Source organism: Bubalus kerabau, chromosome 3, assembly GCF_029407905.1.
Source record: "Bubalus kerabau isolate K-KA32 ecotype Philippines breed swamp buffalo chromosome 3, PCC_UOA_SB_1v2, whole genome shotgun sequence".
NCBI classification, from domain to species: domain Eukaryota; kingdom Metazoa; phylum Chordata; class Mammalia; order Artiodactyla; family Bovidae; genus Bubalus; species Bubalus kerabau.
The window spans coordinates 150,511,273-150,534,601 of NC_073626.1; the positions used below are offsets into that span (position 1 = coordinate 150,511,273).

The 23,329-nt window shown below is 42.8% G+C and overlaps 1 protein-coding gene across 2 annotated transcripts; it reads right to left on the bottom strand.

The window, feature by feature from the left end:
* Positions 1-1,744: 1,744 nt before the first annotated feature.
* On the bottom strand, positions 1,745-22,969 carry IDH1 (isocitrate dehydrogenase (NADP(+)) 1). Of its 2 annotated transcripts, none has more exons than XM_055573298.1 (10): positions 22,788-22,969; positions 21,763-21,818; positions 18,726-18,865; positions 14,011-14,302; positions 11,268-11,373; positions 9,850-10,027; positions 8,416-8,567; positions 5,239-5,379; positions 4,109-4,271; positions 1,745-2,694 (listed from the first exon to the last, which is right to left on the bottom strand). In XM_055573298.1, the coding sequence occupies exons 3-10, from the start codon at positions 18,845-18,847 to the stop codon at positions 2,604-2,606; spliced, it is 1,245 nt and encodes a 414-aa protein (XP_055429273.1). In that variant the 5' UTR covers positions 18,848-18,865; positions 21,763-21,818; positions 22,788-22,969; the 3' UTR covers positions 1,745-2,603. The 2 variants fall into 2 exon arrangements, with proteins under 2 accessions (XP_055429273.1, XP_055429274.1); XM_055573299.1 differs by lacking the exon at positions 22,788-22,969 and adding an exon at positions 22,016-22,036.
* Positions 22,970-23,329: the final 360 nt, after the last annotated feature.

Here is a 23,329-nt window from a genome sequence, read left to right on the forward strand (position 1 = left end):
TCACAGGTTGAGAGATAAGACCCCTATTTGGGGGACATTGTTATTGCATATTCAATGGAGGTGGGAAATCACTTGTCTGAAGTGTCTTAGAAAGACTATATCAGACAATAATACAGGGAGCTGTGATTCTTTTTTTTTAAAGTCTTCTATTGAATTTGCTACAATATTGTTTCTGTTTCTTTCATGTTTTGGATTTTTAGCCAGTGGTATGTAGGATCTTAGCTCCCTGACCAGAGATTGACCCGTCCACTCCCCAACCAAGGTGCACTGGGCATTGGAAGGTGAAGTCTTGACCACTGGATAACCAGCAAAGTCCCTGGGAGCTGATTCTAATTTAGATCTTATATATTTTCAGGTAAAAATCCTAAGAAACAGTATTTGTGATACAGAGAATTTCGAACTCTCACCTCTCTCACAGATCTTGCTGTTTTTACACTGCTGCTGCTGCTTCTAAGTCGCTTCAGTTGTGTCCGACTCTGTGCGACCCCACAGACAGCAGCCCACCAGGCTCCCCCGTCCCTGGGATTCTCCAGGCAACAACACTGGAGTGGGTTGCCATTTCCTCCTCCAATGCATGAAAGTGAAAAGTGAAAGTGAAGTCGCTCAGTCATGTCCAACTCTTAGCGAGCCCATGGACTGCAGCCTACCAGGCTCCTCCGTCCATGGGATTTTCCAGGCAAGAGTACTGGAGTGGGATGCCATTGCCTTACACTAAGCACGTTATTTTCCAGGCCAATTCTGATCCTCTAAGTTACAAAATAAACAATTAGCCTCTGGATGTATTGGTCAGCATCTGATCATTTGATGATTTTAGAACACTAACTGGTTCTTGGCCCAATGCTAACCCTGACATTGTTGTTCAGAATGGGGTTTGGTACCACCAACCAACACTCATCTGATTGGCTCCCAGGATGTGTGAGTGCTGGAGGGACTATTTATGATCAACCAATCCAATGCCACCCTTTTGTTTAATGGAATGCTTTCTCTTTCCATCCAAACCTGAACATGTGTTGGGACAGGAGAGAGCCCCAGCTCAGCTATAAGGATTCCTTGATGCCAGGTCAAAATGGCTGCTGATGTACTTTGTCAGCTTGATCAAAATGCCCAATTTCCTTCTCCAAAATACAGAAAATGATGTGGAGCAGGCTTTGTCCAGGTCTGTAGAGCTGAAAGCTTGGGAAATGTCTTTGACTGTTTCTTCCCCCAACACCCACATTTCTTGGGAGCCCCCAATCCCCTCCTGTTCTACTTTCTTTTCTCAGGATCCACCCCACTCTCTTTACTTTCAGTGCCATTATCCCAATTGAGATCTTCGTCTTTTCACCTTGTAACTGGTCTTCTTTCCTCAATTGTGCTCATCACACCCTGCCTCATTCCACTACTATGCATTCTTCACAAAAAGTGTCCAAAGTGTTATTTTTTTAAATGAAAATATGATCATGTCCCTCCCTTAAGTTTTCACTGGCTCCCTATTAACTTATATGCTAATAATACTAAACTCCTCAGCATACACACAGACTCAATTCCCTAATATTCCCTATTGTTCCCTTTTTGTTCGATCTTTGGTGTTCTTTCCCTCTCTCTGTAGAATCCACATCTTACTATCTGTTTACCTAACCATTTCCCCCCACAGTAAACTCCTTGAGGGCAGAGACTTTTTTTAAAACCAAATTCCTATGGCTAGGATCTAGCAGGGTTCTGGGTACCTACAATACAGTCGATAAATAAAAACTCAGGAGACTAGTTCATTAGCAGTGAATTTTAATTAAAATCGATAGTTTAGATGAAGAACAGGACTAGAATAGTGTTTACAATCAACTTCTGAAAAATCACATTTATATAAAGGAAATAAAAGAGGCCAGCAGAGGTCCAAAAAAAAGGTGCAGCTTGTATTATTGCACTTGGATGAAACATGCTGTTCAAGGTTGCAAAATACTTAGGCCACACAAGGCCAGGAGGAGGAGACAAACACAGAGGACAACCCCCACCCCACCACCATCCAGGTAGTATTTCTTCTGGATTCTCCAGGGAGCTCAAAAATATTTAGTATTTTTAAAAGATTCAACTAGAGCTCTTAACAAAGATGAGTCTTCAACACGTTTTAGTTACGGCCATGCTCTTCATTTCAAATCATATGCAAGTCTAACATGCAGCTTCTACTGCAGATAATGAGATATCTGTTACATTAGAATGATCCATGGCCCCAGGCCATGGAAAGCGGGAAAAGGAATGAATCTCTACTTTATACAATTTCAGGGAATAATACCATGGCTATAGTTTATCCTTTTGAGCACTGTTCATTTTGGTCATTGATCTCAGCACATGAGAAAAAGTGACAGTGAGTACAAGTGGACATTAAAAATAATTCCTAGGCTATTAGTAGAAAATAAAATTTAAAAAAAAGTCCCCGGCCACGTTCACAAAGGTGGCATAACTGTATGCATAAGAAAAAGGCTGTAAACTTATAGAAAAGATAAACTCTGGCTTCTAAACAAATTACAAAATTGATTTTGCCTTTACCCTTGAGAGTTATAGAGAAAAATGTAAACCAGTAGACCCTAGTTACCAGAAAAAAAAATATCCTCCAAAGACAAGAAATGACCTTAAAGTTTGGCCTGGGCTAGTTTTAACTGTAGGTTCTCTCCGAGTTTATCCATGAACTCAAATGTATTCAAGTAGTCAGAACGTTGCACGCTAATAGAGGAAGGAAAAAAGAAGGAAATTTAGTTTGTCTTGATCTGGTAGCAGGTAGAGGAAAAGTCTGGAACATGCTACTTAAAGTAGCATTCTATTTATTTCTAGAAGAAAAGTGATTAATGTTAACAAGCTACAAGTTTATGGCCGATGACTGCATTTACTGTTCAAGGGGCTGACCCAGGCTACAGGCAGTCTGAGTGGAGCCAGGCCACACACACACACTCCCAGGGGTTCCTGGTCTTATAGCTTTAACAGTAAAACTGCCCCAGAGCTTCATTCAGACTAATGCCTGGGAGACTGAAATCATTCTATTTATTTCTCATTCTTCATTAAAATAACAGAACATATCCAGGTACAGTCATCTTTTTACTTATATCCCTACAAATTTTCACATGTCCTCAAACAAATAAACAAACAAAAAACCACTCTGGTGCTCTTATATTTACCTTTGTCTTTCTTAAAAAACAAAAGACAATGGACTGGCTCTCATAATCCTGATGACAGGTGCCTATCCAAGTAGGCTTAAAAGTAACACACTGATGGGAACATTTCAGACATTGCATTCTTGCTGAAAATTTAAAATAAGAAAGATGTAGTAATGGAGTATATCCCCATGATTGATGTATACTGACCCTAACAGAGATCTCTGAGGACCCACGAATGAGACATGGGATTGGTGTTAGATTTTAGTATCACTTCTTTTTTTAAAAATTTATTTTTTAATTGAAGGATAATTGCTTTACAGAATTTTATTGTTTTTTTAGTATCGTTTCTTGACATGAGCCATAGTAGCCAGCTTTGATTGAGGGAGGAAATCCCTGAATAGCAGCTAATTCAGCTGGGATACAGGCTTCCATGTTCTCAAAAAAGTCCTGGGCAAAACAATTATCTGACAGCCGGCTACAGATACTTAAGGGACTATACGCAACTGGACAACTTGTACCTGTGCTGCTTACTTTTCTTACTAAATTGAAGATAAAGAGGTGGAATAAAACAGGCTTGGAGGTCCCTTTGTTTCAAAATGTCTGTACTTTTGTTAAATTAAGCAGAACCTTGCCACCCAGTTGACTGCCAACTAGATCAGGGGTGAGCACACTACAGCTTGACTCATGAACTCAGTCCAGGCTGCAGCCTGGTTCTGTACACAGGGTTTGATTGGAACACTGCCACTCCCCTTAGTTCTTGTATCACCACTGACTGCTTTCCTGCCGTGGAGGCAAAGTTCAATACTTGCCATATGTTCCGTAAAGCCTGAAATGTTTATTATCTGACAGTTTACAGATAATGTCTCCTGACTCTTGAACCAGATGACAAATCATAATTCATGTAACTCCAGAAACCACTTGATGTTTTGAGCCCAGTGAGGATAAATGGTAATTTGACCACAGAGCTTACAGCATCTTATACTTACTTGGGTAAACCTTTAATACATGCAGCTAAGTCCTTGGTCATGAAGCCAGCCTCAATGGTCTCAATACAGACTTCTTCCAAAGCCTTTGCAAAAAAGCTGAGCTCTTTATTGTTATCAAGCTTAGCTCTGTGGGCTAAGCCTCTGGTCCAGGCAAAAATGGAAGCTGAAAGACAGGGGGAATAAAAAAAAAACCACAATTCAATCATGCTGATTAGAAATATTCCCAAGTCTTTGTTTGACAAAATAGAATATTTCTTTTGTTTAGGTGACTGATTTCATTGGATGCTATTCACATGAGCTGTAAGTTTCAGGAAATATTTTATCCAATAGAAACTTAAAAAAAAAAAAACCTGCATTTTTGTAGAGGAAATGTTTTGGATTTTGTAGCTTTAAGAAAGCATATAGTCATGGTAGGGAACTTACTAATTTGGAATAGGTCACAACCTCTTTTATCTCATCTGTACTGGTCTCTTTTTCCAGGCTGTAATCTGTTTTTAAAGTACTGTCCTTGAGGACTTCCCTGGTGGTCCGGTGGTTAAGAATCCACCTGCCAATGCAGGGGATGTGGGTTCAATCCCTGGTCTGGGAGAATTTCACATGACATGGACACCTAAGCCTGTGTGCCACAACTACTGAGCCCATGCTCCAGAGCTCGTGCTCTGAAGCAAGAGGAGCCGCTACAATGAGAAGCCCATACACTGCAACTAGAGAGTAGCCCCTACCTCTGCTACTAAAGAAAGACTGTGCACAGCACAAAGACCCAGCACAGCCAAAAATAAAAAAAATTAATTAAAAAAAGCATTGTCCTTGAAATTTAGTTAGGGGTCTGTCAATGTGGCTTTGGATTCTCAGCCACATGTGATGTTTCACTGCAGCAAAAGAAAAGGAAAAGGAAAATGCTTGTTGATAACATTCTTCTCTGTAATATATATTCTCCCACAAAATGGAAAAGCATATATTGTGTATATTTTAAGAAACATATTAAAGCAGTTCTTATTGATAGGACAAATCAGCTGTTAGGTGATGGTTTTATACACAAAGCATTGGGCAGCCAAAGGAACACATGTTGGAGTCCCTTTGGAGATTTCTGTTCTGGTTGGAAATCAATGCAGCAGCCAACACTATCTTACCAATGGGATTGGTGGATGTCTCCTGTCCTTTCTGGTACATTCGGTAGTGACGGGTTACAGTCCCGTGGGCAGCCTCTGCTTCTACTGTCTTGCCATCTGGACAAACCAGCACACTGGTCATCATGCCGAGAGAGCCATAACCTGTGAGCGGCAGAACACGAAGGATGGGATTCAAGTGTAGGAAGAGCACTGGGTCTCCCAGAGAGGAAAGAAAAGGACTTCATCTTGACAGGACTCAGTGGACAAAATAAACATGGGTGCATGGAGTCATCACTCTTCTGCCTTTCAGAAAAGGCTGTGTTTTTCCTCACTTATTTACTTCAGAGGCACCTGCTCATGGTCTGACTGCCTGTATTCCACCCTAGTTCCATGACTTCCTAGCTACTGTGGCTCAGTTTCCTTACCTGTAAAATGGGTATAGCAGGGCTTCCCTGGTGGTACAGTGGATAAGAATCCACCTGCCAGTGTAGGAGAAGCAGGTTCAATCCCTGGCCCGGGAAGATCCCACGTGCTGAGGAGTAATTAAGTTCAAGTGTGCCAACTACTGAAGCCTGCACGCCCTAGAGCCTGTGCTCTGCAGCAACACAAGCCACCAGTGATAAGCCTCCACTCTCCACAACTAGACAAAGCCTGCGTGCAGCAATGAAGACCCAGCGTGGCCAAAAATAAAAATACATAAACAAATCTTTAAAAAAGGAGGGGGGGAGAATAGTAAAAACACCTACTTCATAGGGCTGTTGTGAGCATTAGATGTATATGCATATATTCATGACTATATATGAAAAGAAAACACATTCTTATTCCTTAGAATACTACCCTCCAGAGAATAAGAGTTCAGTATATTACTGTTATGCTCTTGTGCAGGTGCTCTGCAATTCTGGGAAAATAAAGATTCAGGAGCTGTTTCCAGCCACCAAGCTGCTCATAGGCTCACGCGGGACTGGGAAGAGAAAGCTGGTTCAAAGCAGACTAGGATGGATCCGAGCACATCCCACTCGCCCCTGCTCTCCTTTACAGCCTCACCAGACGATTCTGTTCTGTGGTTTTCTAGTCAGAGAACCGAATACCAACTTTTAAGTCCATGTGATTGACTTTCCTTCTTTTACTCATTTTTTCTTACATTCGGATTCAAAGACCACTTTTTGCCATTTTTGCTACCTCCCATAGTACCTGTGGAGTTAACAATGCAAATTAATAATAGGCTGCTACCTTTTTTTTTTTTTGGTTTGAAAGTAAGGAAAAAAATCTTTATAAACTCTTTGAGTACAATTAGCAATTTCTGTACCGAATTAGCAGCTCCTTTCCTATGACTATAGGAAAGCTGTCTCTATAGGAGGTTTTCTGAGAGACTGTATTCTTGTATTTAAGGGCTTCCCTGGTGGTGCAGAGGTTAAAGCGTCTGCCTGCAATGTGGCAGACTTAGGTTCGATCCCTGGGTCGGGAAGATCCCCTGGAGAAGGAGGAAATGGCAACCCACTCCAGTATTCTTGCCTGGAGAATCCCATGGACGGAGGAGTTTGGTGGGCTACAGTTCACGGGTCGCAAAGAGTCGGACACGACTGAGCGACTTCACTTTCATTTTCACTTTTCCTATCGCTATGTTGGTATGAGGCTTCAGTAGAGGCTCAAATATTCACTGACTGGAGATGTCTGGGGCCATATCCATGGTGATAGTCTATCTATTTATCCATGAGACACTAGTTGGTACCACTGTCAAAACTGAGGACAGAAATAAAATGTTTGGTTTGAGTCCAAAGTAGTTCATGCCTCTAGAAAAGAATGCATGTGAGGAAGCTCTGCTGCCTTTTAATCTGCTATGCTGAGGTCACCTTTATCTGCAGGCACTGCCCAGACACAGAGTCTTGGTTCCAGGTATCTTATCAGTGCACGGCTGGACATGCACTGCAGCATTCTTGCTCTGAAGTCCTTTGAACCTCCACAGCTTGACAATAACATTTGCAATATCCCTCCAGATACCCTGTAATTGCCATGAGGACATTTAGAAACCATGAGATGATCTGGTCCCATTCTAAGAACTTTGCTGTCCTTGATTTGTGATAATTCCATCACAAAGATAACTCCTTTCTCTGCTGCACTCAAACAACTGTGATGACTTCCCAGGTGGCACCAGTGATAAAGAATGCACCTGCCAGTGCAGGAGACATAAGAGGTGTGGGTTGGATCCCTGGCTCAGGACAATCCCCTGGAGGAGGGCATGGCAACCCACTCCAGTATTCTTGCCTGGAGAATCCTATGGACAGAGCAGCTTGGCAGGTTATGGTCCATAGGGTCTCAGGGTCGGACATGACTGACGACAGCACACAGCACGCAAGAGAAACAGAAGGAGGGTAAAGAAAGACCTGGGTAACTCATTTATCTGACATCAAAGTTATCTTTAACCAGGCAGATCTACTGATTTTCAAACTGATAGCAATGATTAACTTTTCACAAGAGAAAGCAAAAGTAGTACTTCCTGGGGAAAAGCAAATGCGACTGAAGTGAACACAAACATTCATTAGGGAAATTCAGTGCACACCACTTCATGGACAGCTTAGCACTGAGGAAGGCAGGGAAGAGAGAGCTTTTGCTCCTCTGGTCCTTATCTCCAGCATGAAGCTCCTCGTTTCTGGAATTTCTGCTTCTTTGCTGGATTTCATGTGTTTAGAGCTAAGCAGTAAACACATGTGTTTTATGTGGTATGGAACAGCTGTCAAGGCTGGCAAAAGGGACGTAATTTGTACCAGTCATGGGATGAACAGGCTCTTGGGAGGGAGGCCCCTTGGTTATGAGATAACCCTGGCCCCTTCTCTCCCGAGTCCCCTAGTGTTTTACATTCTTATTGGAAGGTAGGGAAAAACAGTGATTTTCAGATTAGGTGATTGGGCTGCCCATTGGAGGCAGTGAAACTCAAAAGAGGGAAAAGGGTTGAGACATAAACTGTGTTAACATCTAAGGCTGGAGATTCAACCCTACTGAGTCACTTCCTGGGCACCCCTGAGAGAAGTCGCTTACCCAGTCTGAGCTTACTTTCCTCATCAGTCAGCTGAGAAGATGGACCTGAATGTCTCACCATTTCATGAGCTTTACCAAGGGCTACAGAATCCCTCTTTCCACACCTGGGCACCACCTGTTGGCCGCAGGCCAAGCCTCACCTCCACTTGTCCTCCAGCTCCTTACCTTGGGCCACGGAGTCTGACTGCACGTCCCCATCATAGTTCTTACAGGCCCAAATGAAGCCCCCCTCCGATTTCATAGCTTGGGCCACCATGTCATCAATAAGCCTGTGCTCATACCAGATATTCTGAGCTTCAAACTCAGATTTGTACTGCCTGAGAAACGAGAAAGAGAAGAGAACAATAGACAAAGGAAATTGGTTTTGCTGGGATACCATGTGCCTCTCTGAAAGGCTGGAGGTGGGGCTGGAAGCAGCATGTTTTAGTAGAAGCAACACAAATTTGGGGATATGACAGACATGGGCTGAAATCCCTGCCCACTCATTTTCTAGCTATGAAACTCCCATTTTCCCATGTGTAAGGGTGATTTCATCCACTTGGCAGAGATGTGAGAATTAGGCAAGACGACAGTGTTCCAAGTATTAATACTACTTTTACAGTTTTCAATATACTACTCACCAGTTTCTTGGGATTGAGCTTGCCTTAAGGATATATATTAAAAAAGAATATAAGCAGGTAGAGAAAGACTATTTTACTGCCCAGTATCATTCAGGAAATCTGGACAGCTTCCAAGTTTGATATAGATATGGAATGGAAGGAGGTATTAAAATGTCTTGGGAAGGATACCTAAAATCCCAGCCCTGGTCTGAATGCTTATATCTAAAGGGAGGAATGCCATCTTAGAAGTTAACAAGTCCTCAAGTACTGTTGAATCTAAAATGATTATAAATGTAGATTTAAGTTCAAACAACTCCATTAAAGCAAAGTTTTCTTTATTTTCTTTATTTAAATTATTGGCTGTGCCCCACAGCTTGCAAGATCTTAGTTTCCTGACCAGGGATTGAACCCACACCTTTCTCAGTGAAAGTGTGGAGTCCTAACCACTGGACTGCCAGGGAATTCCCAAAAGGAGAGTTTTAAATCATAACAGTGGGCTTCAGAAAGAATGGAAATGGGGTCTTCCCTGGTGGTCCAGTGGCTAAGACTCTGAGATCCCAGTGCAGGGGCCCCAGGTTTGATCCTTGGTTGGGGAATTAGATTTCTCTTGCTGCAACTAAAGATCCTGCGTGAGCAACTAAGATCTGGTGAAATAAATAAATATTACGAAGAAAGAAAATGGAATAGGCCCAATTCAGAAACCTACACACGTGGAAAATCAGAACTTTCTATCACTAACAGGGTACATTTACTCATACATTAAATAATCCTGGCTCTGAAACAAATGTGGGACCTTTATCTGAGAACACATTCCCCTTCTAAAAGCAACTCAAGAGTTTTGTTTCAACCCTTGTTAAATCTCAGTTCTGTCCTTATCTTAATGAGATAGTAATGGTTTTCACTCAATTTGTCCCAGAATCAAAGGGATAAGCATACAAATTCTATACTATAAATGCCACCATTTGTGACCAAAAAAAAGGAAAAAAAGAACTGTAGTTACTTGTCATATATCTCCTGAAAGATGTCTTTAAAACGTCCATCGTATTTCTTCAGAATAGTGTTTTTGGTGCTCAGATACAAAGGCCAATTCTTAGACAAAGCCATCTGGAAAGAACTGTGTGCAAAATCTTCGATTGACTTATCTTGATTGTACATCCCCATGGCAACACCACCACTCTCTGTGAGGGGAAAACAAGAAAAAAAAAGAAAGGTAAATAGGGTACAGCTGTAGCAAGTCTAAATCCACCCCCACCACCAAAATAGCCCACTTCCAGTTCTCATGTCTGAGTTCAGGCTTCCAATTTCAGTATTCCATGCGTTTCTGAGACACATAATTGGAGGAAAGACAATTCTAGGTAAGGACATTCTAACTTGTTTTGAAAGGCCAGTACCCATGAGAAAAACATGGTCTTTTGGATCCTGAAATACCAAGAACTGATATGAACCAGAAACACACTGAAGAAGGGGTAAATAATTTTTAAATTATTTTCACACTTTAAAAAATTTCAAGCATGTTTTTTAAGGTTTAAGTGTGCACTCAATCTTCAGTCACTAAGAATACATTTCAAACACAGAATGAAAATTCTTGTAATTTCCTTGAGAATACTGAAAGTTGGTTCTGCTTTGGCAGAAATAATCATGCGCCATGTAATCACTGGTGTTTCACAACTCTTACTGTTTGAACTCTGTTATTACTGAAAACTAGAACTTGAATCCATGCTACTGCCCAGGGCCAGTTTGGGAATAAGGATGAGAGAGGTGCGGAAACTGGCAGAACTAGATTCCTTTAAAATGATATGACTTAGAGGACTCAAGAAGAACAACAGCTAGGTAAATTTTGAGATTTTGTTTGTGTGAGTTCTTTTAACAAGCTTAACAATGGGGAAAGTCCTCTGTTCTTTCAACAACTTTTGGCTGGGATTTGCCATATTGAACCTTAGAAACAGCAAAATCGAGGGAAGAGAAGAAGCAAACAAAACAAAACAAAACAAAACAAAACCCAAACAGTCCACTTTTACAAAATAAACACTCAGAACCAGAAAAAAACTTCAGCAAATAAATAAAAGAGCCATTTTCAAACACAAACCCTACCAGAGCCAAAGCGTAGGATTATATAACAGGCAATTTGGGGCTATTAACATTTAATTGATGTAATTTGCGCATGACAGATTCCTGTCAACCTTCCCTCCCTGTTTTGAGATGCATAATTATCTATCTGTATTTTCAATTAAGTGAATTAAGTGGCTAATTTCTTTTATGCCACAGGAAGCCAATGACTTTTTTATGTTAGGTTTTGAGTCCTGCGGAAATACTATAGATTCAGGTTGCATTTTTAGGCAAACATGCAACTAACTTTAAAAAACCGGTGATAACGTTGTCTAAATGGCCTGTTAAAAAAAATGAAAAATACAAACCTACCTGTGAAGTTATGTACTAGGTATACCGTTTTGGGGGATCCATCGCTTGGTGTGTAGGATATCTCTACTTTTCCAGGCCCCGGCACAACAAAATCGGTTGCTCTATACTGTATAGGGGGGAAAAAAGAAAAGAAATAGCCAAACTGTCCTAACTAGAATTACATGAAGGGAAAAAAAACCATAGAATACAGAGCTGGAAGACACCTAGACAATAGTACAGTGTAGCCCAACTTTCTAATTGAGAGATGGAGATAAAGAGGTCCAGAGAATCCCAAAGCTAGTTAGTAGGAATACACATTAGAAATCAGTATTTATCAGGTGCCTACAACGTAAGGGGCAGTTTTCCAAGTACAAATATGAGTATGAAAGAGAGTAACAAAGTATTCCCTCTTACAAAGCCTATGACCTAACAACGTCATACAAACGTGAAGCAACATTAAGAGCTTCCAAATGTCAACAGCGGGCATAGATAAAAAATGCTACTGGAAGATGGAGGAAGAGAAATGACCATAACCTGGAGGCCAAGGAAGTCTTCTCTTGGGGGATGACAATATACTAACTGTAGCACTGAAGATGGGCTTCCTTGGTGGCTCAGACGATAAAGAATCCGCCAGCAATGTGGGAGACCTGGGTTTGATTCCTGGGTTGGGAAGATCCCCCACGAGGGCATGGCAACCCACTCCAGTATTCCTGCCTGGAGAATTCCCACAGACAGTGGAGTCTGGTGGCCTACAGTCCATGGGGCACAGAGTCGGACATGATGGAGTGATTAAGTGCAGCATGGCATTGAAGATGATGTTGAGAGTGCTAATGCCTGGTCCTCACTATGAGACACACTTTAAGTGATTAACCTGTATCCCACATTATCTCATTTGATTCTTCCATCAATCTTACAAGGGAGCAACTATGATGTAATGCAAATAACCCATTCAGGGTCTGGTCCTTGGACCTTCAGGGCTTGCTCTCTTCATGAACATTATTCTACTAAGGTCCAGCCCAGGACTTGCCCATAGAAAGCAATCATTCTGGAAGCAGCTGCAGTAGGCTGATGACCCTTAAGAAAGGGCCTTCTAAGGACAGCTACCTCTGTCACAGGTAAGGAAAAAAATCCCCAGCCCACACTAGGCATATGTCAATATTTGTTGCCTTGTACCTTCTTCAATGGCTTAGATTAGAATACTTTCAGAGTCAGGTACCAGCAGATGCCAGTCACACTTATTTATCTTTGTTTATAGCAATACTAAAGACAGCCGAAAGAAGAGCTGTCAGATAATGACAGACTAATGTCTATTCTATGCAGAACATTTCTGATATTTATGGGTAGTAATTGATTCAGATTTCTCAAAAGGTGTCAAAGTACCATAAATGCTTTCTAGATGCTTGCAATTTTCAATCTAGTAGACTTTAGTAAACAGAATGACCATTCTTCCAGTGATTGATGCCACAATAATTTTTAAAAAAGGGAAAAGGAAAAAAAGGATACAACTTAGAGCCATGTTCCCAGGACTAGTGAGTCTAGCAATCTCATCTACATTCCCTCTTCTGAGCCTCTGAGAATTATCTGTGAAGGGAATTGCCAGGATAAAGGGATATCCTGAAATATACAGTAGAACAAAGTGAACTGCCGCTCAAGGATTGACCTGGTAACCCAGCCCCCAGGAACAGAGAGTGGTCTGCTCTGCCCATACTGTTTTTAATGATGGCGACATCAAAGCCTCTGGGTGTCAGGGACAGAGACTCTTGTTTTTAAGGCTCTTCTAAGACATGAGCTGCTTTCTATGAAAGTCTAAAACTTTAGTTTCAACACAGAATTTTTATTTTGTTTAGTTGGTAATGTTTCTGTTTAATTTGGCAACAAGCCTAATTGTACACTATTATAGAAACTAGACTTTTTTTATTCCCCCAAGGAGGAATGTTCTGAAGAGACTGCTTTCAACTACTGAGTTAGTTTGTCCTTTTATGCACGAAATGATCATGTTTAATATAATAATCTTTGGTAGTTCTCAATTCTGTCTGCACATTAGAATCACCTGGAGAGCTTTAAAACACCATGGAATTGAGATTTACCTAGCGTAGGGTGGGACACAGGCATTGGAATTAAAACAAAAAAAATGTTTTTTTTAAATGGCAATGCAAAACAAAACAAACACCAAAAAACCTATAAAAAGATCCTATTGTACAGCCTGGTTTGGCTGAACCACTGATTTAGTTAAACCACAGGAAATTATACGAAAATGTCTGTATCATATGGTTTAACATAATAAAAAGATAAAAAACAAAAACACGCCTATAAAAAAGTCATTTATAGTGAGATAGGTACCTGTAAGTTTATCCGAATTTACTTTTATCTAAATGTCTATGTGTGTGTGTGTATATACACATATATATTCATTTCTCAATTCTATACCTCATTTGTGGGCTTTCCTGGTGGCTCAGTGGTAAAGATTCTGCCTGCAGTGCAGGAAACGCGGGTTTGATCCCTGGGTCGGGAAGATCCACTGAAGAAAGGAAAGGCTACCCACTCCAGTATTCTGGCCTGGAGAATTCCATGGACAGAGGAGCCTGGAGGGCTATAGTCCACGGAGTCACAAAGAGTCAGACATGACTGAAGGGACTGAGCACATACCTCACTTAATGGAAGCAGACACCAAAAGAGAATAAAGCACATATATATCAGAACTGCTGGGCAATCAAAGGCCACAAGAAAAGAACAAGGAAAGTCAAGTCATGCCAACACGACTTACTTGATCCCCATACGCATGACGACCTATGATAATGGGTTTTACCCATCCGCTCACAAGCCGGGGTATATTTTTGCAGATAATAGCTTCCCTGAAGACAGTGCCACCCAGGATATTTCGGATGGTGCCATTTGGAGACTTCCACATTTGTTTCAGCTTGAACTCCTCCACTCTCTTCTCATCGGGGGTGATGGTGGCACACTTGACGCCAACGTTGTACTTCTTTATGGCTTCCGCAGCGTCCTTGGTGACCTGGTCATTGGTGGCATCGCGATTCTCTATGCCCAAATCGTAGCTGGGAGGGAAAGGTTGAAAGCGTAACTTTTCCAGGTGATTGAAGATACTCCCCTTCTAGGCCCATGCACCACTCTGTGCATGCCTTGCAGAAAGTGAAGGCTCCATACATACCTAAATCTGCTGAGTTTTAGCATTAGTGTACCCTCAACACAAAGATGGCTGCCAACTAAAAAAACCTCTAAGAAGGGCTGAACCACTGGGCCACACTGTGTTGGGGGAAGCAGTTGAGAAGGAAATGAAATAAAAACCAAACCACTGTACTCTTTCCTCTCAGCCTACTCTTTACCACCACTTTCTGCAGACTTTCTTCATCTGATTAGCATAAAAATCCAAACCTAAGTATTATTTTCCCCTTAGAAAATACTGTGCTCTAAAAATAAAGCAGCTGAGGACTCAAAGGATTTCTTGCAGTTTGGCACTGAAGAGGTGGGAGTTACAGCTGAGACAGTCACTGCCAAAAAATGTTAATCACTATTAAGGCCAATTAGCTGTATGTTGAACCTTTCCCTAAATCTCAGGCAAGTCTTTGTCCTGGAAACAAGCCTGAAGTTTATAGAATAAATAATGGAATCCAGCAATGACTTTATATAGCCTACTGATTTATAGCTTAAAATACACCAACACCCAGACTGCAGGTTATGCAGTGTGTGAAAGAAAGCAGGTTGTCCAGAGCAGAGAAGAAGACTGTAAAACTTTAAAGTAGGTAATAGTTTGTCAAAAGCAGGAAAAACAAAACAGTAATGTAACAGTTTATTTTGTTCTCCAAGGCTTAAAAAGTTTTCCAGTTTTTTCAGCTTTCAAAATTTGCTGAACCATCATGCCCCTCAATCTTTCGTTTCAGTTCTGGTATTTTCCTTCCTTTAGATATCTCACTACTTGTGATGGAAATGCAAAAGGGCATCCAATCTGGTGATATATTTCCAAATAAAAATAATTCCAAACTGCTTTAACCGTTCGCACCTCCTCCCTCTCCTTGAGGGTGTATTGTCAATCTGCATTAATTGTCAACCTCCAGACCTCCTTAGGCTATCCTTCCTTCTTAATCTTCTAAGGGGTCACTTTGTACACACAGCTGTGGACTGTGTGTAAATTTTCAACATGACCTATAACCCTTTGTCTCAAAAACTTACGTAACTGCTCTTTGACCCCAAGTGGGCAGAATGGTCCTCAGAGCTTTCTGAACGACTGTCTCTTGGGCTATAATACTCAAGCTGACATGAAACAATTCTCCATTTCTTTCTTAGATTGATTATTAATTTTTTTTTCATTGGCACTGACAAAGACACTCTTATCTTCTGACTTAGGAAGTACTGAATATCTATAAAAAGTCCACTCCTAACTCAAACAGCAGTAGTCAGCAATATTCACGTTCATAGGAAACATTTTTCATCAGAAGAAGCTTACAGCACATCAGTGGATTCTTTTGCTTCTAAGTGAAAAGAATGAATAAATGGTCCCAATCACTGTCTAGACAACAGAAAATAAAACAAATGAATCATTCCGCTCGCCTCAAAAAGAACCAATCATGTAATAATAATAGCAATCTTGGAACTACTTACACTTGTTTAAGTCTCCAAAAATTTTTTAGTTTTTAGCCAGTGACTCTGCCTTCTAGGTATAATGACTGTCCTTTAAAGCTCCTTATGCCTCTAGGCTAAAGAGAATCTTTGTAGCTATTATCATGGGAATTGTTCTGCAAATTCACCTATTGCCATGTACAGGAAAGTCACTCAGTTGTGCCCAACACTTTGTGACCCCATGGACTATACAGTCCATGGAATTTTCCAGGCCAGGATACTGGAGTGGATAGCCTTTCCCTTCTCCAGGGATCTTCCCAACCCAGGGATCGAACCCAGGTCTCCCACATGGCAGGCAGATTCTTTACTATCTGAGCCACAAGGGAAGCCCAAGAATACTGGAGTGGGTAGTGTATCCCATCTCCAGGGGATCTTCCCGACCCAGGAATTGAACTGGGGTCTCCTGCATTGCTTCCCTGGTGGCTCAGAGGGTAAAGTGTCTGCCTGTGATGCAGGAAACCCTGGTTCGATCCCTGGGTTGGGAAGATTCCCTGGAGAAGGAAATGGCAACCGACTCCAGTACTCTTGCCTGGAAAATCCCATGGATGGAGAAGCCTGTAGGCTACAGTCTATGGTAGGCTACAGTCTGTGGGGTTGCAAAGAGTCAGACACGACTGAGCGACTTCACTTTCATTTTCACTCCTGCATTGCAGGCAGATTCTTTACCAACTGAGCTATCAGGGGAGCCCTATTGGCATGTAAGGTGTCTGTAAAATGTTTCTTTATTCATTTGGATAATGTTTTAAAAGCTTCATTTCTTATGTGTTTATGGACCTCTGCAGGTGTTTGCTCCTTCTCAAGGTTGCAACATAGACATTATCAACAGCTTGTGAGTGAAAGTTGCTCAGTCGTGTCCAGCTCTTTGCCACCCTATGGACTCTAGTCCGCCAGGCTCCTCTGTCCATAGGATTCTCCAGGCAAGAATACTGGAGTGGGTTACCATGCCCTCCTCCAGGGGATCTTCCCAACCCAGGTCTCCCGCAATGCAGGCGGATTCTTTACCATCTGAGTCACCAGGGAAGCCCTCATTCAACAGCTTAGACACCAGAAGGCTTCCCTGGCCTTCACTGTCTCCTGGAGCTTGCTCAAACTCATGTCCATTGAGTCAGTGATGCCATCCAACCATCTCATCCTCTATTGTCCCCTTCTTCTCCTGTCCTCAATCTTTCCCAGCATCAGGGTCTTGGACACAAATGGTTTAGGGAACTTCTCCTGAAAGGTGGGGATTGTATTAGATAACTTTGAGAATTCTGTGCTATAATTGTACAAAACGCGGAAAAGACAAGGAATGAACAGGTAAAAAGGTCCACTGACTAGTTAAGTAGAGTGACAGAAAATACTTTATCCTTTCGAAAGGATAAAACTATGTTAACTACATTTTTTACTGATTTATTAGAGGATTCCCAGGCAGCGCTAGTGGTAAAGAACCCACCTGCCAATGAAGAAGACGTAAAAGACGTAGGTTCAACCCCTGGGTTGGAAGATCCTCTAGAGGAGGGCATGGGAACCCACTCCAGTATTCTGCCTGGAGAATCCCATGGACAAAGGAGCCTGGTAGGCTATAGTTCATAAGGTCGCAAAGAGTCAGACGCAACTGAGCAACCTGGCATGCAGCTCTATTCTTTTCCCCTCTGCAAATAGTACCTAGTGTTACTCTTGGCCACTGATTTATTACAAACAAAACCCTTGCAGGAAATAGAGGCTTGGAAAGACATGAGAAATCACTTTGCTGCCATCGTAATTCTTCTCTTCTGAACAATGACAAGTCCAGTATTTCTAGTATTATGTTAAAATTAAAGATTCATTTCATATATATTTGAAACCCAGTCCCCCTAAAATTGAGTTCCCTTCGGAGATTATAATTAATCTATCTAAAACTCTTTCCTCTGGTCCCCTCTGACCTCCATCCTGTATTAATTTAACACTAGTCAACCAGACTCAGGTGACTAAAACTGCTATTGTGACAACACTCTGAATGACTTTAATTGTGGTTTAGGTATCATCAGTAACAACAGAATCAAGTTGTTTCTCCAGGGACAAGATCAGTCCCCTGAGCCATGAGAATGTAAACTGGATGCAACCTGACTTCCCTGAAACTAACATTTAAGAAAAGTCACAGAAATTTCACAATTTTAAAATACCCTTAGGCCTTCCTAGAGAAGGAAATGGCAACCCACTCCAGTGTTCTTGCCTGGAGAATCCCCGGGATGGAGGAGCCTGGTGGGCTGCTGTCTGTGCGGTCGCATAGAGTCGGACACGACTGAAGCGACTCAGCAGCAGCAGCAGGCCTTCCCTGGTGGTCCAGTAGTTAGGAACCCCCCTGACAATGCAGGGAACACAGGTTTGATCCCTGGTCCAGAAGATTCCACGTGCAGCAGGGCAACTAAGCCCATGTGCCACAACTGCTGAGCCCCTGTGCCCAGACCCTGTGCTCTGCAACAAGAGAAGCCACTGCAATGAGGAGCTGCTACATCCTCACTAGAGTAGCCCCTGCTCGCCACAACTAGAGAAAGCCAGTGTGCTACAACAAAGACCCAGAGTACCCAAAAGTATAATAAATAAAAACAAAAAAACAACTCAAAGATCAAGTTGGAGTGGATCTGAGACTTGTCTCCACTCCCTTCTTGGTGCCCTGAAAATAAACCCTTACTTTGCTGCAAATGACTACTGTCAGAGCTGCTCTCTGCACAGGGGCACACCAGTTCTACGTTTTGTTTGCATATAAGCTCGCCCAAAGCTTTATTCACAAGATATAGCGGTATCTATGCAAAAAAGTGATATAGACCCCGAAATCACAGGGATTATGCTTTCTGAGTTTGCTGCTTGACAAAGTGATTCATTTACCTGTGCAGGTCCAGTTCCACGTAGGGAAAAATGAGTTTCTCTTTAATCAACTCCCAAATGATCCGTGTCATTTCATCTCCTTGCATCTCTACCACAGATCCGCCTTGGATTTTTTGAGACATTTTGATTTCAGTAAACCTCTAAGAGGAAAAAAACATAAGACACATATCTCATCATTTGTTTCATTACCGTGTAAAAGCAAAATACAATTTGATGATTACTAAAAAGAACAATTCATAATAGCATGATTGCACAGAAAGCTAATAACAATTACATTAACCATTAGAATTGAATACATTCTCTGTATAAAGCATTGTGTTACATGCCTCTTGTGTGATTTCTGAGTCAACACTCAAAACAACCCTGTAAAATGGAAATTGTATTTCCATTCTACTTTGCTAAAAGAAAGCAAGTTTTCCAAGGCCATCCGGCTAGAGCGTGGGGGAGCCGGAGCCTGTCACATGCCCTTAATAATGTAAATCACTATTCTTTATTCTTGACTGTTGGTTTGTCTTATCAAATGGGATTATTTCCAAAATATCATGTTTATTTGAACAAGTCTATCCAATGCCTCATTGTGCTAGGCCTTCAAGATGCACAGAATGATGGGCACTACTATTTCCCCTTTTTTAAGAGGCTGTTTTGGTTAAAACAACTATCCTTAACAAGATTCAACAAGTTCTAGTGACCCATTTTAAAGAAAATTTAATTAAGTCTTTTTACCAGTGAAAGATGAAGAATTCCGGGTGGAACTCTATTTTCCTAGAGATAGTAAAGGATAGTGGTGATGATACACTGAATACAAAGTGATTTCTCAATTAGAGCAATCTGTATGTATAGAGAAGGACTACTGCTCAGAACATGTCCCTGGCCTATCCTTGGTATCCCAGCTCCTGGACTATTCTTCCAGTCATTAGTGGGCAAATGCAAACTGTCAGTGGGTGGGATAGGGGATTGGAGTTGTTCCTGGAAGAAGTGTATTCCTGTGATGTGAGGGTAGCAGATACTAATCAATCTGATTCCCAGAGACAGCAGGGCTACACCCTATGGACGCGCTCAGTCACCTCCCACTCTTTGCGACCCTTTGGACTGTAGCCCCCTGGGCTCCTCTATCCATGGGATTCTCCAGGCAAGAATACTGGAATGGGTAGCCATGGCCTCCTCTGGGGGGTCTTCCTGACTCAGGGATTGTACCCGTGTTTCTTATGTCTCCTGTATTCATGGGTTTTTTTTTTTTACTATAAGTCCCACCTGGGAAGCCCTTTGTAAAAAGTGAAAGTGTTAGTTGCTCAGTCATGTCTGATGCTTTGGAACGCATGGACTGTAGCCCGCCAGGCTCCTTTGTCCACCAAATTCTCTAGGCAAGAATTCTGAAGTGGGTTGCCATAGGGCTTAGGCTTAAAGAAAGGCATGTTTCCTGAGAGTAAGAGGAGGCACTGAGCCTGCTAAAGGTATCTGTTCCCTTTCACAGTGCTTTAATGGAAACAATTTTTCCCCTTAGAAGATAACAACAGATTGCTTTTATTCTATTAATTTACAGTTGAGGACTGAAAGTCAGGAGAATTGACTTTAAAATATTATTAAGGAAGAGGCCTATAAACATTATCTCAAAAAGTTGAATTAAAGTTGTCTGGCCTTTATATTTTAAATTCGGTTCCTCATGACAAGCCAAGATATATTTCTAACCTGTAGGCCCATTTTCACTTCCCAATTTGCAATTCTGGGATTTTGCTTATTATATTAGTATTTAGGAGGTTCTCTAGACCATTACTGGGGGACCATCTGGAACTCAACTAGAATAAAAAAGTGAACACACTGGTGTGAATGAGTCAGCTACTTCCCATTTGTAATTTCAAGTATAATTTAAAGTACAGCTTAAAGTATATGATTTAATCATACTGATCCCACAGTCACATCTGTCCTTGTATTTAAAACAAAACAAAAAGAGGCAGCAAACTTATCTCAGTTTTGATACATTTCCAAGGCCATATTCCTATGAAGTATTATGCAAGAGTTATGACTTGGCTATTTTTCTTTAACAGCAAATACAGTTAATAAAAAGTCATACAGCAAACTTGAAATTTCAGTAATAAGTGATAATATTTTTTGGTTGAGCAAACACTTTCTGATTAATCTTTCTATATTTCATAATGCATAACTGAAACATTAAAGGTTTTCCTCACGATACTTATCCATTACATTTTTACCATCTTTTAATTTAAAAAGTGAAGCTTTATTGTAGACCCTGGGTTACTAAACTGTAGGACACTATTTTATTTCTTCTAGATTTGAATCCTATGAGGGTGGGCTTCAGATACTACCGAATTCACTTTTTACTCTAGTCCCTCAGAATTTTTGTCTCTACCCAAACCCTGATTTCAGAAGGAAGGCCTTTTCCAGCAAGCCAGTTCATTTATTGAGCAGCTGAATTCCAGTCTCCTGACACACATGTGCTGCTGCTGCTGCTGCTGCTGCTAAGTCGCTTCAGTTGTGTCGGACTCTGTGCAACCCCAAAGACAGGAGCCCACTAGGCTCCCCAGTCCCTGGGATTCTCCAGGCAAGAATACTGGAGTGGGTTGCCATTTCCCTCTCCAATGCATGAAAGTGAAGTCGCTCAGTCGTGTCCGACCCTTAGCGACCCCATGGACTGCAGCCTACCAGGCTCCTCCATCCATGGGATTTTCCAGGCAAGAGTACTGGAATGGGGTGCCACTGCCTTCTCCGGACACACATGTGCAATGCTAGAAAATAAACCTGAACTAACACAAAGTAGTTTAAGAAGAGCTGCTTCTGGGGGTGGGGCGGGGAGGGAGCTGAGTTCATGAACTACACTAATTTCTGTGCCAAAAAAAAAAAAAAAAAAGTGTCTTGCAGAGAAGACTCTAGACTGAAAGAAACAACAAAACAGTTGCAATTTATTGGTGGAAAAATTCCTGAGTCATTCCCTTACAGGGCCTCCGACCACCTCCAAGACCTCCATGACCAGTTAAACGCAGTATTGCCATATGAAAGAAGGGGAGGAATTACTTATTCTCACCTTTACAATTTCTAATCACCCCAACTCCTCTCAATCTTGCAGACTCAGCCTATCTCCTAAAACAAAAAAACAGAAGACAGAGATAAGGTACAAGGCACTCCAGAACTCTTCTCCGGAGAATTTAGCTGCTTTTTTTTTTCTTAAGCCAGGCAGCCCTATTTATCTGTTTTAAAATACAGTGCTGAGTGCACTCTAAGGGGCAAAGGGCAGTTTTAGGTCCGCATGCACCTTCCAAATAAAGTATAATAAATACCCCTTCTTGCACACGGAGGAGGGCGCGTCCGTGGGCGCGGCCGGGGTTCGTCGTCCGCTAGTCCTGAGGTTTGCATGTCCTTCGGGGACGCTGTGACCAAGCCGGCTCTTGGCCTGCATGCGTCTTTGTGGCCCTTGTGCAACCGAAGCCAGCTGGGTTCCTCATTCCATGCCCGACCCTTCCCTCCCGAGCGCCAGAACCTTTAACCCCTCTCCACCTTAACTGGAGATGCCGACGGCGACATTTCCTCCACCCCCGGCAGCCACCAGGTGGCCTAGAGACCGCCCCACGCCGCCCCCTTCAAGCTCCCCAGAAGGACGCCTCCAGCCCGCCGCACTACCAGTCCCGGCGGCCCCAGTTCCATGCACACGCCCAAGTCCTCCAACAGCCGAGGCCGCACGTCTTCTTCCCCCTAAACCCAAGACTTCGTCTTCCACGAGTCCCTGCATATTCTTACCGCCCGTTTTTTCTTCTGCTGCAGACCCGGCATTCCATACGTCACCGCATGCCACCTCCTCCTGCCCAGTTTCACCCTGCAATGCCTAACAGTGGGCCGCCTACACAACCAGGCATCTAGCACCGTCTTTCTCCCATTTCCTTCTCCCACGCCCACTATCTGGCTTTTTTTTCCCGCTGCCTTGCGACCAGGACGCGCCGCTAAATTTCCCCTAGCATACTCAAGATCTGAGCGTCCTTTTCCCCACACTACCCACTAACAGAGCGTTCTCGCAGGAGCCAGAGCCCGGGGCCGCCCCTCGAAGCCTGCGGCTACCTGCGGGGAAGGTACGTTGGCGATGACCCGGGAGCACACAGTCACTCAGTGTCCACTTTGGCAATCCCGGTTGGAGCCCAACTGTTCCGGCTTCTCACGGGGCCTCAGCAGAAACCCAGAATCTGGCCACCCAGGCAGGGCTTTTCCTCTTCCCGGCTTTTGTCCAGACCCGGGCCCGGCCCCCTCAGCCCACCTCCTGGAGCTCCGCCCCCCAGCCCCCGCCAATCGCCGCGGGCCGACCACCCGAGATGGGCGGGGCCATGGGTCGGGGCGGGTCCTTCCATTTGGGGCGAATCCATGGCCCCGCCTTCCTTGCGCTTGGATGGGGAAAGGCGGAGGCAGCTGCGCGGCTGGATTCCGCCGCCGCCCCTCTTCTGCTGAAGGACTAGCTTGCCACCTGCGGGCTGGGGTGTTGGGCGCGCCGGCGCTGGTATTCTGCATCACACGCCACGAAGGGGCGCCCCGGGCTTTGAAACAACCTAGAGTCAGGCGGAGTGAGTTTCTAGGTCTCCAATAAAGACAAACCGGAGACCGCGCGGCTT

Coding starts and splice junctions, on each gene's coding strand:
- IDH1 (XM_055573298.1), bottom strand. CDS start 18,847: ATGTCTCAAAAAATCCAAGGCGGATCTGTGGTAGAGATGCAAGGAGAT. Junction 8,568..9,849: donor TTTCAGGAGATATATGACAA/GTAACTACAGTT, acceptor CTCGTTTCTCAG/GCAGTACAAATCTGAGTTTG. Junction 2,695..4,108: donor TGTATTAAAGGTTTACCCAA/GTAAGTATAAGA, acceptor TTCCTCTATTAG/CGTGCAACGTTCTGACTACT.